This window comes from Pectinophora gossypiella, chromosome 23 (assembly GCF_024362695.1).
Source record: "Pectinophora gossypiella chromosome 23, ilPecGoss1.1, whole genome shotgun sequence".
NCBI classification, from domain to species: domain Eukaryota; kingdom Metazoa; phylum Arthropoda; class Insecta; order Lepidoptera; family Gelechiidae; genus Pectinophora; species Pectinophora gossypiella.
In genome coordinates, this window is record NC_065426.1 from 10,643,633 (window position 1) to 10,662,996 (window position 19,364).

General features: G+C 37.7%; 2 protein-coding genes and 1 non-coding gene across 5 annotated transcripts in view; 2 read left to right on the forward strand and 1 right to left on the reverse strand.

The window, feature by feature from the left end:
* Positions 1-15,445, forward strand: part of LOC126377589 (LHFPL tetraspan subfamily member 3 protein) — a 35,230-nt gene extending 19,785 nt beyond the window's left edge. The window contains exons 2-4 of the mRNA XM_050025401.1: positions 5,735-5,833; positions 7,052-7,198; positions 13,637-15,445. Of these exons, the coding sequence (XP_049881358.1) occupies positions 5,735-5,833; positions 7,052-7,198; positions 13,637-13,839 (449 nt within the window). The 3' untranslated portion in view covers positions 13,840-15,445. The remainder of the gene's footprint in view (positions 1-5,734; positions 5,834-7,051; positions 7,199-13,636) is intronic.
* Positions 15,446-16,285: 840 nt separating this feature from the next.
* Positions 16,286-19,364, reverse strand: part of LOC126377598 (electron transfer flavoprotein beta subunit lysine methyltransferase-like) — a 49,427-nt gene continuing 46,348 nt past the window's right edge. For all 3 annotated transcript variants that reach the window (XM_050025415.1, XM_050025414.1, XM_050025416.1), the window contains 3 exons: positions 17,454-17,584; positions 17,074-17,261; positions 16,286-16,446 (listed from right to left, as the gene is read on the reverse strand). In XM_050025415.1, coding sequence (XP_049881372.1) covers positions 16,297-16,446; positions 17,074-17,261; positions 17,454-17,584 — 469 coding nt within the window. In that variant the 3' untranslated portion in view covers positions 16,286-16,296. The remainder of the gene's footprint in view (positions 16,447-17,073; positions 17,262-17,453; positions 17,585-19,364) is intronic.
* Trnaa-ugc (transfer RNA alanine (anticodon UGC)) lies at positions 17,302-17,373 on the forward strand. Its single transcript has one exon. It is a non-coding gene; the product is annotated as a tRNA-Ala (tRNA).

The window sequence follows — 19,364 nt, forward strand, 5'->3', positions numbered from 1 at the left end:
ATAATCCGACACAGTTAAGTGGACAGCACGTCAAACGGATTGCATACCAGCGACGTACCTTTTTGATTCGCCCGGGTTATTCATTCATTTACTCATTCTTCCTAAAATTAAAAGCTGTGAATCAACCGTCCCTTTCCTTTTCGACGGATATGAAAATGACGGATATAACTTAAAATAAAATTAGACGGTGTCTGCAGGAATTGGGGCCAATGTTATATTAAAGACTTGGCATCAACAGTGGCTGCAAATTGTCTTCAGCCTACTTGTGGCTCTGCCCACTTTATTGGGGATTACGGGCGCGTATGTTTATGTACGTTAATCTCTTAGTCGACTTTTAACTCAAGCGTGATAATTCGAAAACTTCAATTCGTGAAGTCACTGATAGTAATGGTAGAAATTATGAATTCACAAAATGCTCCAAATTTAAACTACTACGTAACTAGGAATGACCATAATAACAGCCCATACGCAGCAATTATCCACCGTAAGCTTTACATGAATAAGATATGGTACATGACCAGTCAACAACCGGAAAGTGATTAATCTATAATATACGTAGAGAAAGTGAGTGCTTTTAACTAAACAGAGAAATTAATTAAAAAAGAAAAGTCAATAGTGGACAGAGCCTCAAGTAATCAAAGACAACTTACAGACGGATATGATCGAGCTTTGGCGACAAGGGATCGACCTATCGCCAATATAAGTATTTGTATTTAGAAAACAAGAATCCGTTTTGTTAGTAAAAGGAATCCAAAATCTAGGTGTGATAGTGCATTATACATAATTTATTAAAATCCACAAACCCAGAATAATATACAATTCCTTACAAACTTTGAGGCTGATAGTAACACAGCTATATATGATCGAGGCATTGTAGACTCAACAAGCATCTATAGAATGGAGCTGAGTCCCTTTTATGCAGATTCTCTCTAGATTTTGTTATGTAATTTTTTTATGTTACGATGTCACTTCCCTACACAAGTACATACAAGTAGCCATACAAGTAGATAGGGTGTTAGTGACATCGTAACAAATACTGATGGGGATGAAACAGACCATGATTCCGAGTTGATATCAAGTGGAATTTCGGAAAGTTCATGAAAATGTTCGTGTTTTTTAAAATTGTTTTTCGTTCCATACTTTAGCGACGAAAAAATCCACTTGATATCAACTCGGAATCATCTCTCAAAGTTTTCGTTACGATGTCACTAACACCCTGTATGATCGGGGCATTGTAGGCTCAACAAGCATCTACATATAATGGAGCTGACCGAGTCCCTTTTATGCAGATTCTGTCTAGATTTTGTGTTGTCATTTCCATGTAGATGCTTGTGGAGTCTGCAATGCCCCAATCACATATAGCTGTGTTAGTATCAGCCGCAGAAATCCGATTTGTCTAAGACTTAATCAAAACTATGTCTCATCAACTAGGGCCTTCCCTATGGATGGATTGGGAGATCGGGTCTTAAATCATCACGCAGGCCCAGTGCGGATTGATGGTTATTAAAAACTGCTAATGCAGCCGGGACCAACGACTTAACGTGCCTTCCGAAGCACGGAGGAGCTCGATGTGAAAACTTTTTTTTTGGTGGTCAGCCATCCTATGACCGGCCTTTGCGAAAGTGGCTTAACTTCAACAATCGCAGACCGAGCGCATAAAACGCTGCGCCACCGAGCTTTTCAAAACTATGTCTAAACCATGCCAAGTAAACCTTCCTACTAATTATTTAGATTGCAAGTTAACTTCAAGCATTCAGGTAACAAATATCCTTGAAATGGGAGAACAATAGAACTGCTCGTAAACGTTTGTATACACTTGCGACTACATTTGATATTAGTTTGTGTGTAACAGACAAACAACGTAGGTACAGTAGCGATTTATATTCTTAAATTCCCCTCGGCATTTTATACTTCTATTAAGAAGAAAGTACAATTATGATGTGCTGCTTCAACCTGCGCGGTACTTCAAGTTCCTTCGTGCTTCGGACGGCACGTTAAGCCGTTGGTCCCGGTGACTACATCGCATTTCCGAATACAAGCGAATGCTAATTTCTATGTTCATCAATAAAATGAGAAGTTGCCATAATGAGAATTAGCCCTAATGCGCCTAATTCGTAATACGTACATAAACTCGTGATAGGGCAAATGGAATTCCATAGTCTTTGCTTGACTACGGAATTCCATTTGCTTCGATTCTGACACATTTCTCTTGCTTCTTTACTTTTTTACTCGGGTGTTAAAACAAAACAAGAATTTATGTAAAGTCATCACCAATTTAAGAGCCACGCACTTGTCGGTGTAGCATGATTGCTACTTTTTTAGGGAAAAATAGGGCTGTGGTTTCCTTCTTGCCTTCCGCCCCGCAGTACTCTGTCTGACGCGAGTGGGATGGCGCCCAGAGTAGTCTACTAGTACAAAGCCGTGCTAGGACTCCTGTCCTCCGTCTCTGAATAAGTAGTGTTACGTAAAGTACATAGTTCTACATACATACATATATAAACTCACGCCTATTTCCCACCGGGGTAAGCAGAGACTATAGAATTCCATTTGCTTCGATCCTGCCACACTTCTCTTGCTTCCTCCACATTCATCAATCGCTTCATACACGCACGCCGGTTCAGAGTAGATCGTATTGAACCTTTTCTAAGGACATCTCCAATTTGGTCATCGTAAGTCCTTCTCGGTCTTCCTCTGCCAGCTCTACCATCCACTTTCGCTTTATATACCGCTTTGCAATTCTTTTATCCTTCATCCGCTCTACGTGTCCAAACCAACCTAACATTCCCTTCTCAATCCTAGTCAATAACACACATAGTTCTAATGTCAATAAAAAATTAGGAGATTGTAACTTCAAATTTCTTAAAGTTAGTCTTTTGACTACCCCAATGTCGTGATTCGTATAGTCCTGAGCTTATGTTCTGCTATATGACCAGGGGGGGTTAAAATGGCCACATCGATGCAATTCATCTAAGAAAGCAATATTGCTATTGACATTTATTTTAATTGCGCACTTATTTTTGAATGCGCAAATGACAAATTGCAATATTGCTTTCTTAGATGAATTGCTTCGATGTGGCCATTTTAACCCCCCAGTTCGCAAGTATAAACTTGCCTTTAAATACATATCTGCTGGAACAAACAACAATGCACAATGTTCTCACGCGGTTTTGCCTGCCTTTCTTCAATATAACATGACATTTTGCGATGTTAACGAGTTCGATTCTACGCAATACTTATATCTACTTACTTAAATTGGAGCGTGTTATAAAAGTAACTGTAATATTCGGAATGAAAGGTGCAAACTGAACGAGGGAAATTATGAACAGAAAATACTGGATATAAGTACTTTTAATACAACCTAAGATGGATATGACATATCGTAATTACCTTCTAGCAGGGTAAAATTACAGATCGATTAAATAAATTTTGTCGAAATCATAAGTTTCATGCGTGCCACGTTATTTTGTTCGTATTTTGATAGAACGACATGACTTATTTGGGTTCACATATTAGCACCTATCGACAAAACGACATAATTATATCGTCAGAATCGATAAAATGACCGTGACAAAATTTTATCACGTTGCGCACATTAGCCGTGTACCTATACTGTTAAAAGCATTTTAGGAAGGACACAATCCTCTTCTTGCGTCGGTTTTTACGACAAAGCTGCTGAACAAGTTCCATATTTTTTTTTTCGATCACTGTCATAGTTTCCTCATTCAGCGCTTATCGCTATCAATCCTGAGGTTCCCGCCCAACTGGGGATAAATACAAATATACTTTACTGCACCAAAATAAAAGGAAATATTTACAAATGACTCTGGCCTCTCAGGCGCGCTCCCCATTTGCCTTTCAACTATTTTAAGACAGTAGTTAAACAAAAACTTTACAAAAAAGGTTATTATAAAGTTAGTGATTATTTAGAAGATATGAATGCATGGGATTAACTGTCTGAGAACTGATATTAGGCAGCTAAATTACTCAATTGTATATCAATATTTTATGTTTATTTTTATTTTTTAAAGAACGTCTAGGGCCCTGTGCCGAGGTTTTTCTTGCAGCTTCTTTTCCCCGGCTATACAGGTTGTGAGAAGCTGCAGTAGTTTTAGGCGGATGAGACGTTCGTTATGTAAAATTGACGATTCAAAGTATAACTATGTTACCTATTGAATAAAGATATTTTTGAATTTGAATTTGTCCGATTTGCGGCAAATCTACAATAAGTAAAAAAAAGTAGAATGGAAACATAGAATCAGTTCAGCTGCTTGTCTTCCTGGGCATATCGTGAAATCCGTCATGTCCAGCGGTGGCTTGTGTTCCTACTAACATGATGGACAATTGTTATGGGTCATAGGCTTCCTTGTCACCATAAGGTTCATCATATTCACCTTAGGACTTCGTATCAACAGTGGCTGCAAATGGTATTTGATTACTTGTAGCTCTGCCCACCCCATTAGGGATTACTGGCGTGAGTTAATGTATGTTATGGAAAAAGAAATACTTTTCTGCCTATCTAGACTTTCAAAACGAATCTCTTCCACGATCAAAACCATAACGATTTCATAATCGAAGACACCGCAAACCTGAAAATCGATCATAATGTTGAAAATCGATTTGTCCATCGATTCGAGACCGTTTTCCCTTCATTAGTGGACAATGAGGAGAAATTGCAATTATGGAGGCTTTCTTTATCGGCAACCATCCATAGTAATGAATGGGAAAGTAACTGTCTGTTGCCTTTGCGTGCTCAAACCTCTGGGAGGATTTGGTCAAAAATTGACACAAGAGTCCAGAAATCCAGACTCAAACTCAAAAACATTTTTATTTAGTGGATTTGTAACTTAATTACTTACAATTTGAACCATTGATGACACAGGCACCTAGTCTAGTGCAGTCAAGGTACATAGAATTAAAATTATTCCATGTACAACCAAAGAGCAAAAGTGAAGTTACTGAGCTTAGCGAATTATTTGTCAACAGTGGTGAAATTATTAACCATTAGTTGTCATAATTATAAAATTTATGTTTTTCTAGGTGTTTTTAGTCTATTAAAGAAACGACATGTAACCTGGAGGGCTTAAATGCTACCAGTTAATTTATTACTTTGCAAGAAACTGATTGGACTTTTGCACCTTATCGTACACTCATGAGCAATAACATGTACCCACTTTAGAACCCTGTCGCACTATCATATTATTTGACATTTAATGAGACTTACGGTTTTATTTGTCAAAAAATTTTATGTGACATGGTTTCAAAGTGTATATATTAGTACTCATGACCGTACCTTGTAGTACTTATGTCTGTAATCTACTATGTGAATGAGGTAATAATATTTTTTATTTGTAGTCTTTATTCTACTTTATATGAACAAATAAATAAATAAATAAAAATTCAGTTTACACTAACATAGTTACACTCGTAATTTTTTACATATTTAACGAACGTTTCATCCGCCTAAAACTTTTGCAGCTGATCACAATCTGTATAGCCGGGGAAAAGAAGCTACAAGAAAAACCGGGGTTATGCCACATTGAAAAAACTCACCTAAAAAACAATATTGGTACCTATTTGACATTTGTTAACATTGAGCATTTAATTTTATGTGCGCACATGTCTACTTTTTAGTATTGCTTTTCATTCCCTCAGTTATTTATGCGATACAGGAAAGCACACCTACCCGTTTGATTTCTACCTCTAAACTGTTACTGACGTTCACTCTTGTTTTCAGCGGTATGCATGGTGGCAGGAGTGGCTGTCTACCCCGCAGGGTGGAGCGAGACGGCCGTGCAAGAGACCTGCGGGCCCACCGCCGACCAGTATAATATAGGTATGTTGGCATTACTACTTGCTATAATATTGGAAAGTTGGCATCTGCCTACTATAATATTGGTAAGTTCAAACATTTAGTTAGGGAAGCTGACTCTGTGAAAAACGAGATAATGCTGGAGACGATGATAGTATTTAGTTGGCATTACTGTCTGCTATGGTCTTCATAAGTTGGCATTACTGCCTGCTATAATATTGATAAGTTGGCATTCCTGGTTACTATAATATTGGAAAGTTGGCATTACTGCCTACTATAATATTGGTAAGTTCAAACATTGGTAATGCATTTTCGGAGGTATGTGACCTAACCTGCATTGGGCTGGTTTTCTCTTCGCGGGTTGGTAGGTCAGACAGGCAGTCGCTTCTGTAAAAAACCGGACCTGTCAAATCTTCAGGTTAGGTAAGCTGTGTAAAACGGGATAATGCTTGGGAGATGATGATAATATTTATAAGTTGGCATTACTGTCTACTATAATATTGGTAAGTTGGCATTGCTGCCTGCTATAATATTGATAAGTTGGCATTAGGTACTGCCTACCATAAGTTGGAACTTCGACCGGCCATCACATCGAATTCATATTTGTTACGGGAATATATATTTTTTTTATTCCTAACGATATGACACATAATAATTTGAACATCAATATGTTCCGTTATGTTAACTTCCGTTAAAAATTGTCTTACAACTTTTATGTAAGTACCTAGTGTAAAAAATATTAAGAATAGACAGATCTACTCTGAACCGGAGTACGAAACGATTGATGAATGTGGAGGAAGCAAGAGAAGTGTGTCAGGATCGTAGACGGAGATACGGCTCACTATCTATCACGTTGGTCTAACATAAACCTCAGTGAGGTGTGGTTACTTAGTTCATCTTGCGACGGATGTGCCTCTGACTAACCCCCTCCGGACACTTCATACAAAACACCTCGCTTTACAGACACTACACATTGACATTATCGTACACGCGCAACTGTGTGTGTGACGTCTTACGCCCATACGATTGAAGAGTAAAATAAGACCGAGAGGGGCGAGAGGGAGGGGTGGAGGGGCGAGGGGGGGGAGGGAGGTGAGGTAAACTAGCTTACGGGAGGTGAGGTAAAACTAGCTTAGCCACAGGTAGGGAGCGGAGAGATGCCGTACGTAGTATTTTTCGTAATTCTATGGTATTGTGAAAAGAACGTGAGCTTCTGATGATGGATTTTGTGAACGTTTCCAGGTCGGTGCCACATCCGCTGGGCGTACCTGCTGGCGGTGATCGGGTGCCTGGACGGCATCGTGCTGGCCGCGCTGGCATTCATCCTGGCCACCAGACACGTGCGGCTGCAGCCCGACAGCGGCTACCCTCCGCCCTCGCTCTATAAAGGTAACGTGCTTACGGTCACGAGCATTATGTATACACTTTGGTACCATGTCACATTAACTTTTTTGACAAATTGAACTGTAAGTCTCACTAAATGTCAAATATGTTAGTGCGACAGAGTCCTAAAGTGGGTACATTATATTGCTCATGACTGTACATACTCGCGCTGCCCACGTCCCTGCTGGTTGAGTCTGATAGGGACACTTTCACCTGTATTCTAAGATGTTAACCCGACAGAATTAAGTTGACAGCACACGTCAAACGGTTTGCGTACCAGCCAGATACCTATTTGATTCGCCCGGGTTATTTATTCATTTTAAAATTAACAGTTGTCAATCTGTCCCTTTCCTTTTCGGTAAAATTAGGCGGTGTCTGCAGGAATCGGGGCCAGTATCATAATTCAATAAAACTCGTAATACCGGGTTCTTACCGCGTTAAATATCGACCTCTGAGGTCCAGTGGTTGAGCGTGGGGCTCACAATCCGTAGGTCCCGGGTTCGAATCCCGGTGACATATGACAAAGATCAAGATCACTTTGTGATCCCTAGTTTAGTCATCGATTATCCGAAAGATGATCGGTGCTTCGGAAAGTACGTTAAGCCATTTGTACTGATGTAAGTAAGTATATCGTCGTTATGTTACTAGCGACCCGCCCCGGCTTCGCTCGGGTGCAATGCTGAGGAAAAAATGAAATAATTTACGATATCATAATTAAAAACCTTAACCCTTAAGCAGGCCGCGGACATATGTGTCCCACATTGATTTTTCGATGCTGTAGCCAGGTTTTGGCAATAAAGAGTCCACAATCTGTCAAAATTTAATCGTAAATATATATTCTATGGTTCCGAATTTTCAAACTTTGTGTATCCGAACGTAAGTGACACTGACAGCCATTCGAGTTTCGTCTGTCCGTTAGAGACGTGTTTTTGAGTGACTGTGGTGGTTTTATACAGATTATGGCGAAACAAAGAAAGGTAAGTCGTGCAATTTTTTGATATGTTAGAGATTTTGAATTTTCCTAACAGGATTTGCATTATTTCTAGTTGATTTCTTGCTAAATTGTCTAAAACAAGGCAAATAATAATGTGGGGAACATGTGACCAAAGCCTGTTGAGTCGAACTTATTTGTGGGAGATATATATCCTTTGCCTGTTCAAATCACCAATTTTTTTATACTAGCCTTTGCACCCGACGTTACTTGTGTTTTTTTTAAACATATTTGTTTTACTAAAAACTACGCATCATTTCGATTACACACAAATTTATTATGATTATGTTATAAATATAAAAAATTAATACAATTATTTTTAAATTAAATTATTTATAAATAAATAATTAAATAAGTAATAGCAATTACAATTTAAAATAATAATGATCTAGTAATCAAACACTAGAATTATGAACAGACAAACATTCGACATTTATATATAGCTATCACATAAAGGATAGTCTCTATCCAGGCAATGGGATTATGTTTTCCCACATTTTTTTTCAGGACTTTCAGTGTTTTTTTTCTGAATGTGTTGATAAGGAATCATACAGGCCGCTATTCAAAGCCTAAATCCATATATAACACTTTATTTCTTACAGCAGTTCTTCGGGGCCTGTTTAAGGGTTAAAAAATAACAGTATTTCTCTAAAAGACCGCATCAAAATCCGTTGCGTAGTTTTAGAGATTGAAGCGTACGTAGGGATATAGGGACAGAAAAAGCGACTTTGTTTTATACTATGTAGTGATGATGAAAGAGAAGTACTAGACGTTATGTTTAAGACTAGGTAGGTACCTAGTACCAAATCCACCATAGCATGCGAGTGGTGTGAGCATGTAAGTCAAAACAACATTCACTTTTGTATCCAGCGGGCGTGTCGTATGGCGGTGAGCAGGGAATCAGGCTGGAACTCCTAGATGCTTATGAGGGCTTGTTATTACGTCATTAAATGAGTTTATATTTATTTTGGGTAATTATTGTAAGTTTGTTTTCTTAGGTTAGTTAAGTTAGTAAGTAGATTTATATTAGTTAATTAACCCTTTCACGGGCAGAGACCATGGGTCATTAATGGTTCGTAATACATAGTATGACACCTTGGAATCGGAACGTCATTAGACGTTCTGTCCTTGAAAGTGTTAAGTACCTACCTACTTACCTCCTACATTTTCGCATGCTTATATCCAGCGGATCATGTGATACTTGGAACATAAAACCTATCAACTGTTTACAAAACCATGAATCCTATGTAAATAAATGATTTGATTTTTGTTTTTTTACGATTCATTTATGACAAACATCATAGAAGGAAAAATTGAAGGGAAGAGAGGAAGGCGTAGACCTAGGAGAACATTTATTTATTTTATTTAAGGAAAACCAACAGTTATAAAATACAGAAAGTAGACAAAAAACATAACAGTTGAAAACTAATTACAGAAATAAATAAATAAATGAAATAAATAAAAGAGATGGTGCAGGTCGTGTCGTATCAGGAGGTGAAGGATTTGGCGGGAAGAAGAGAGGAATGGCGATTACTCCACCGACAAGAGCGCAGCTCTTAAATAAAGAGAGAGATATGAGTTTATGGCATGATCAGTAGTGTATGTGTGAGTGGTTTGTTTGGGGAATGCGTTACGTCGTAGTGGATTCGAATCTCGGCTCGGGCTTTAAACCACTGAATTCGACTTTATGAGTTCGAATTGATATTTGGATCATAGATATTTTTTTTGTTTTGGTTTTTCCCGAAGGGCAAAGCAAAGAGAACTGTGCCCATAGAGCCATGTATTTTTTTTTCTTGATTGATGAATAGTGAGTGATGACGATGATTGTTGAAACCTTAGCTCCCACCTTTAGCAGACTCTTACTCCGAAGCCCAAACGAAAAAACTCAAAAGTCCGCATAAACTTTCGAGTTACGAAGCGGTTGTTGGCACGAAGCGAAACTAGATAGGTACACTTTGTTTATTGAATATTCCGATATAATAACACTATCGCGAATGTTTTCTGACTAACTTAATGCGATCACTAACCATCTGACATACTTACATTACAGTAAGTAGTAGCCAGGATCAACGGCTTAACGTGCCTTCCGAAGCACAGAATCTTCTTTTTCGGGCAATCAGATGATTTCAGCCAGCAATGTCCTGACCAAACAAGGGACAGTCTCACAAAGTGGTTTATTTGTTAGGCGTGTCACCACCGGAAATCGAACTCAGGACTGGATAAGCAGCTAAACGCATTTTATGACTTATCCATAGATAGGTACTCCTACTTCCGCGTTGATAAAACGTGTGATAAAATAAAGGCATTTTTATCTCCCATACGAGTAGGTACCTCCTGTCAACTTAACAGGAAATTACAAAAGTATTTAGCAGAACTGAGCAGTACGTTTCACTCTAAACATGTGGAGTGCGCTTGCGACGTTTGCAAGATCGCAATTACTCGGCATGCGTACGCGCCGCGTAAGTGTGTCGCGCCTCCGTTAGCATATTCATGAACGTTATGAGCGGCTATACACGTCAGGTTTTTTTAATCGGGTGCCCGGGTCCGGGGGCCTGATTTAACATAACACTAAACTTACATAAAATATAACATAACCCTTAACAACATATGTTATAGGTATTTTTTGAAGCTGGGAACTTACGGGCATTATTTCAAGCATTGTATCACTGCGACCTGTAATTTTTTGGGGTGTTAAAAGGATCATTTAGAAGCAGTTGATCTAAAAAGCAATATTGCTATTTGACATTTGTGTGCATTGCGCACTTTCTTTTATATGCGCAAATATTAAATTGAAATATTGCTTTTTGCATTAATTTATTGCTTCTAAGTGATCTTTTTTTCAATTAATTCTTTCAGGTCGCGGTATTAAGTTCCCAACTTCATAAAAATACCTGATGACTTATGTTATGTTTTATATATTACTAGCGACCAGTCCCGGCCGGGTGCAATGTTGAGGAAAACATGAAATTATTTACGACATCACATTAAAAACCTAAAAAATAACAGTATTTCTCCACTATTTCATGGATGTTATTACACATATAAACACCCGCATCAAAATTTGTTGCGTAGTTTTAAAGATCCATCCATTGTGATCCCTGTTTTATGCTACAGTTCACCTCTAAACGATATAACCTGCGCCTCCCGGATCAGAAGGCCGGATTTTATAGCTATTGACCCATTAGGAGCTCGGTGGCGCAGCGGTTAACGCGCTCGGTCTGCAATTGTTGAAGTAAAACAACTTTCGTAAAGGCCGGTCATAGGATGGCTGACCACAAAAAATAAAAAAGTTTTCATCCGTGCTTCGGAAGGCACGTTAAGCCGTTGGTCCCGGCTGCATTAGCAGTCGTTAATAACCATCAATCCGCACTGGGCCCGCGTGATGGTTTAAGGCCCGATCTCCCTATTCATCCACAGTGGGGACGTTAATGGGCTGATGACGACCCACTAGGGTCGATTACTTACTTCTTTCAACTACCCTCTCAGACTGGGTACCCTCATGCCTTTTGTCTTTTATACTATCGTTGATTTGCGGCAAATCTACAAAAACTCACGTCAAAAAAAAAAGAGATTCGGATGAAAAAACCTGACGTGTATTACCGCTATACGACTTGCAACCCGGATGACTAAAAACTGATTTGTTTATGAGCATTTTTATGTGAGTTTTCGAAGGTCAAAACACGTGCAGTATATTTTTAAATTGATTTCTATAAACTGATACCAGTCCTATAGAGGTGTGGCTGGTATTTTAAACAGAAACTTTGTTATTAGACAGATAATATTTTATGCTTTTTTAAAGAACGTCTCGGGCCCTGTGCCGAGGAATTTCTTTTTTTTTCACAGGCTACTTATATAGGTTGTGAGAAACTGTAGTAGTTTTAGGCGGATGAGACGAATTGACGATTCAAAGTGTAACTATGTTATCTATTGAATAAAGATACTTTTGAATTTGTATTTGAGTTTTGGGATGGTCAGGGCCCGGTTTCTTTGAGTTACACAGATCTAAGAAGGGATAAATAAAAAATGGTCAAGTGTGAGTGCGACTTGCGCACCCAGGGTTCCATGTGAACTGCCGTAAATTAACAAAGATAATCTAAGAGCTTTGCCGTTGAACAAAATATTGCTATAAAGCAATCACGGTAGGTCGCGATTAGTACTGACTGTAAATAAGTTTGTAATATAATAACACAAAAAAGACAATTCTTTGCTTGTGCTTCCTTTCTTTCTTTTGTGATTCTAGGTCAATGGGATGCCTGGTAAACAATAGTACTTATGAGTTTTGCGTTTTTTTATTATCATCAGAAAGGTTGGAATTTATTATTAGTAGATAATCAATGGTATTTAAACAAATAATAATTTCATTTCTAATTGAAAAGGCTAGGTACTTAAATTTTTTATTAGGAAAACTATGGTAGGTACCTTCTTAATTGTTAAGAAAACAGCGGTTTTTTTTTATCGTGACTTATAAATGTTTTAGGTTTCCAGAATCGCTACTAGCGTCACTAGATGTCACCTGTTTCCATACGTGGAAGGGGCAGCATCCTAGGTCATAAAAATAAATTAATTTTGATATTCTGATTACTAAATAAAGTCTTTCTATTTAACTTCTATTTAACTATTATATATGAATTTTAATCAAGACAAACAGAATAATAAGTCCGACATTTTATCGCGTTTTTCTATCGTGTGGATTGTGAGGTGAATTACCAACCCCATCAACCCTGGTGTCAGGGTTATTACTGAGCCGCCATAGGCCCATGACATGACTCATGTAACGACTACGTACTTACATCAGTAAGTAGTAACGTTTTTCTATGACGTCACAGGGTGCTTTTACCTAAAAATTTCAGTTATTTCGTGTTTTGACGTTTAGTAACAACTAGCCTACATCGTCGTATTATTCGTCATCATCATCATCAGCCCATTAACGTCCCCACTGCTGGGGCACGGGCCTTCCCTATGGATGGATAGGGAGAACGGGCCTGAAACCATCACGCGGGCCCAGTGCGGATTGAATTCAAATTCAAATTCAAAAATATCTTTATTCAGTAGGTAACATAGTTACACTTTGAATCGTCAATTTTTACATAACGAACGTCTCATCCGCCTAAAACTACTGCAGCTTCTCACAACCTGTATAGCCTATTGATGGTTATTAACGACTGCTAATGCAGCCGGGACCAACGGATTAACGTGCCGTCCGAAGCACGGAGGAGCTCGAGATGAAAACATTTTCTTTGGTCACCCATCCTATGACCGGCCTTTGCGAAAGTTGCTTAACTTCAACAATCGCAGACCGAGCGCGTTTACCGCTGCGCCACCGAGCTCGTTCGTATTATTATTATACTTATTTACATAGGTTATTTATTTACAAGGGACTCCTGTTTTATTTACGTAATTAACGCTATTTTTATAAGAAAACAATGACTAAATTAAACCCCTCTTCCTTCCAGGCGAAGTGAACAACGCGTACGTGACAGACGCCACGTCGGTGTCCGGGTCGCGCAAGTCGCTGGCGCTCCAGCCGGTGCTCATCATGCACCCCCACGCTCCCATGGACATGGACACGTACTCACACTACTCGGGGCGCACAGCACGCTCCAAACACGGCATGTACGCAAACTCCACTATGAACATGCATAACTATCAGTTGTAAAGAGATCTCATAAGATCCGTCAGCAGCTGCAGCTCTGCACGGCAAACGCGCTTGATGAGGGACTTTCCGGATGAAGTTCTTTGAAACCACATAGATGGCGTTATTGAGTTTAGAATGCTGGCAGTACGGCTACAGTCCAAAGTAAAAAAAAACCTGAAGTGTTGACATATCTACTCTTTGGTCAACATGGGTCAACATAAAGAGTACTTATTCGTTTTTTATGGACTTTGAAGTTTTGAAATCTGGCTGCTACATTTGAATTCCGGTACTATTGTACTCTTTGACGACTTAGCTGCAATATTTGGACATCGATTTTGCTACATGCAAAGACCCGACTGTGACAATTTACTAAGAAATTAACGGCAATGTTCGCTTTGCCTGTCCTACGGGCACAATATCAAAAAAAATACTATGGTTTATAACCATACAACTTCCTAAGCTGAACAACGTCATCTATGTATTTTTTTAAATAACGTAAGCAGGAAAATCCCTCATTGTATCGGCGGTTTCCACCAATAGACGCAGCGAATGCTATCTTCGTAGATAGACATCGCACGGCTATTGGTCCAAGCCCTCGATAGAATTCATGCCCATGCCGCGAAGGCTGGCTCGTATTTTTGAATTGTTCGCCCCCAACTCAAGTGCGAATGTACTTACATACCTATCTCATCTTGCAAATGACAAGTTTTGATGTGCTACGTGTAATGAGTATACTTATTTTAGCACGCGATCACATATATAAAACCACAATAAAACATTGTAAAAATGTGGTAAAGTCGCGTAGACGAGAAAGTTCTCAACATATTCGCTAGATGGCGCTGTAAGAGTATCTTTTTAAATTTTTTGGTCTGGTTTCAGTGGCGTTGGTCGATCTAAATCTTGATTTTTGGGGTTCCTTAATTCACGCATCAGTAAGAAAATAATATATTATTCGTAATATGTCTGTCTCTTTGTTTCTTATGGCCTAACGTTACTGAAATCAAGAGTGTTGATTAAAAAATAAAACAGCTTTTTTACTTAAGAAAATGTGCAGTGCAAGTACATAATGGCGAGGTAGATAAAGATGGAGTAAAGTGGATGAAATGTATAATTAATAAATTATTTTTAACCGTCCTTTTATTTTTCGATCCTGTAATAGCTGTTTTAAATAAAAAGTATAACTTAGTAAGAGTATTAATCCGTTCATTTTACTCTAGATTTATAAAGGATTTTACTAGTAAATTAAAAAACATGGCCGCCGCTTAGAAATTGCCAATTTTAAGAATTGTTTAAATTATTTTTAACTTTCTTTTTTGGAATTATTTTATTTAAAACGTTAAACTTAACTATTACCTGAATTATTTTAAAGTACCTAATGTAAGATACATATTAGACGTGTAAATATTTTGTAAGTTACGTATGTACTTGACTTGTGCTGTTAAACCGTCCATTCTCGATAAATAACATTCAAATTATTAAAACTTTTCTTACCAGGAACAACAACGAATTATTAATTATTATTTTATACAACGATTAATAAATCAGTATGAATTATTGTGCCTTGATATGTAATGTTGTACTTTGTTTTATTATATTTACTAACGTAATAAAATAAGATTTATTTTAATTTGTTGTTTTATTTAGTTTCATAAATTTACTCACTTAATTTATTATTTTTTTAAATGGCAAGACTTTAGCAAAGGAAAAGCGCAAACAAAAGATATTTTGTTGCCTCCCATAGGATTAGTATAGACTACGATTTCACTTGCCATAATCCTGATCCTGATAAACCACCTTTCGCTCTCATTTATCATTATCACAGAAATCTCATACGCGTGGTTAACGTTTTCCCTCTTTAGAGAATATTGCTATTTGACATTTGTTTGCATTGCGCATTTACTTTTATATGTTGCAAATTGCAATATTGCTTTCTTAGATGAATTGCTTCAATGTGGCTATTCTAACCCCCCCTTATCACTTTCTATATCAGCTACCCACTAGGGGCAGATTCTCCCAACAAACTTCTTAGACGACGCTCTAACCCGAGGATCGCGGTCGTTTCTTCTTCTATCGTGTGGGTTATGTCAGGGTTTTAATTGAACTGCCATAGGCCCCTGCCATGGCATAAGAAACGACTACGTACTTATATCAGTAAGTAGTAACCGAGACCAACGTGCCCTTTCAAAGTTCCCAAGCACGGATCATCTTAATCGCTTGATCAGCATGTAATGCCCTACCTACCCAAACTAGGGATCACAAATTGTTTTTTTGTGATATTTCTTCACCGGGAATCGAATCCGGGACCTCCGGATTGTTGGCCCAACGCTCTACCACTGGACCATAGAGTTCGTTATATGCATTGAACGACAAAAATATCCGGTGGTCGGTATCGGGATCCTGAATCGACTTTTGACTATAACATAATATGTATAATAAAAAAATGTATTAAAAATGGCTATTAAACGAACATGCATTGGATCACTCTGTGTTCATCCTCCACAGCGATGTTTCAGTGAAGCCGTGGTTTTCAGAACAACTGTCATCGGGCATCTTGTATGTAGCTAGCCGTGTGATGTGTTGCAGTCTCTTTTCTGTCAAGCCGTGTCGCCCTGGGTCACCTATCAATACCTGAAAATAACATTATAATAACACAGGAACAGAGAACCTACATTAAGGAGCAAAGAAATATACGACTCATACAAGTGGGCGTAACTGACCTGACACTCCGATACGATGGATTAATTAATAATTAATACAGATTGATTTCTACAATAAAATTATAAGTACTTACTTCATAATTTATAGATTATTTTAATTTTACATTCATAGATATGACTACGTACGTACACCTTCAGAGAAGGCAGTATGGCGTGAACTTTTTGCCTGAACTGTCATGACGTTAGAATAAAAAAGTACAAATCAAACCAAACTTTTTTAGTCCGTTATTTTTTTCTAAATTTCTCAAGGTTTTTCTTAGATAGGTTTGGTCTCTGTACCTAGTGAAGAAACAGCTGCTATTATCAAAATATCTAGCTATATACAACTTCTCAAAATCAGTTCTGAAAAAATAGGTACTTTAGTGATTAAGAGACGTGAATAAAGAAGGTTTGAATGTCCATGGGAATATCTTATTTATTTGTTATGGCTTCATTTCTACGTATAGTTTTGCTTGTTGATTATAATTACCTTGAAAGTAGTTTTTTTCTACCAAATTCGTTAATTAAGAATTTCAATAAAGGTAGGCTAGTTACTTACAGTTTTGTCGTTCTTAGCTAATGTTAGTAGCCATTCGAAGAGGTAATTCGCAAATTCTTCATCATAAAACATGTCTCCAATCAATATTGTATCGAATTCTTCTAATTTTTTACCAATAAAATTCTCCATACTTATTTCAAAGTTTACTTTGTTCAAATCAGCGTTGATTTTGCTTGCAGCTAATGCGTCTGAAACATGTAACACGTAATTTAGAGGCATAGTTCAACAGGGGATGTAGCTCAGTGGTAGAGCGTTCGCTTTGCATGTGAAAGGCCCCGGGTTCGATCCCCGGCATCTCCAAAATAGTTGGATTTCTTTTTGGGTTTTTTTAATGGTTTTACTGTAGTTCTTATTTTAAATATTTATTTAAATAAACTTACAGGGATCTATGTCGTTGGCCAGAACCCTTTTTGCTTTCATTTTAGCGGCGGCTATAGATCCGGCGCCACAACCGCATCCAATATCAATGACACGACGATTTTCTACCACTTTCCCGTTATCCAGAATGTATCTGAAACAAAGTTAAGTACTTATGTATGATTTTTAATCCATAATTATTAGCTTGTTATTTTTTTTATAAAATAATGCTTATTATATATTTTTCATTGCCATCTGTTGTACGTTTTATGAACTAAATTATGCCGTAAATACGCCATCTGTTAAAAGACCGTGAACTATTTGTTTAGCACAAATCGCATAAAAGTTGCAGTTGTGTTCATAATATAAATGCCCAATAGATGGCGTTGGACGCTTTTACACAGACGATATTGCTTTGCAGAATGATAAATAAAAATATTGCAAATATATTTTTAATTGCTAATAAAGTTCGTGGGTTTATTAGAGGCTTTTGTCCTACAGTAGGACATATATTAGGATATAGAAAAAAGTATATATCTCCGTCCTATATCTTACTTACTTACTTTTTTTTTTTTACCTTGTAAATCAATACACGGTAAAAACGTAAACCCCAGTCAAAAATTCAAGGTGGTGTTTGAATAAAACATATAGCGAACTCTTGTTAACAAGTACTAATTTTTATCCAATTACCTATTGAGCATTATTTCATTGATAGTAAATTAGATCATTTAGAATGATTTCTGTGAATTATTAGAGTTTGTGGGGCGTGTTCAGACTACCCATTAGTTTTGTTGTATTAGGTAGACTATCGCGTATAACGTACGGTAAAGTTTTACATAAGTACTTAAGTTTTACTACTCTACTCTATGCTGAAATTGAGTGATTTATAGCAATGAGAGCACTGTAATATAGCTTTATTAGCAGGTAGTAAGGTGTTTTTGAAGTCACTTATCGTAGATTTGCCGCATATGGTATTAACTACTTGGCCGGACAAATGGGGAGCGATAAAATTCTTAGAAGGTGACGTGTGTTAGAAGTGATTAGGTACTATAAGTAAATGGGTTCATTACTTGTAGCTCAAAAATATTCACCAAAGTGGTTTTGTTTTTTTATTCACTTTTTCTTTGGACCCCTTTTCCCAGAATACCGGCAAGCTTTACTCAGAACTTCAGGGGTAGAAGAGTGCTTGGGACTATCGGGAACTACAGACAGATATTCCGGGAAACAGAACTGGACTGAAACAAGGCCTACACAGTCACTGGAATGTCTTACATAATTAAAATTTCTTGAAAAAATGGGAAATACATATTCCGGAAAATATTTTCAGTTAGTGAGGATATGATACATTGAAAATCGTTACTTAGTATTACTAAATGAAGCATGAAATTAGATTTAAACGGAACTCCGTAATACTTCGTGTACATTGAGTGTCAGAGAGAATTCCGAGAATTTGTTTTGGAAATTGAATAACTCTTTGTTCTGGAATTAGTAAAATATTATTTTAGATGGTCAAACATTATCTGTGTGCTGCTTGCGGCAAATTCCCACCACAACGACATTAACACTGGCATTGTAAGTTTTCGGGGAAACATACATAAATATATGTATAAATACCAAAGTATGTACATATACACCAGAGTCTTGTGTTTGGCACATGTTTATTTTCTAATCGTTTTAAGGTTTACCAGATAGCGCTTGAAAACATCGCGAAGAAACCCACATTCCCGAGAAAGGCATTTTCGGAGGTATGTGACCTAACCTGTATTGAGTTGATTTTCCCTTCGCGGGTTGGAAGGTCAGACAGGCAGTCGCTGCTGTAAAAAACCGGATCTGTCAACTCTTCAGGTTAGATAAGCGGACCCTGTGAAAAGCGGGAAGGGAAATGTGACCCCCAGATAGCACTTGGTGTCCCATCATCATCATAGATAGCTCCG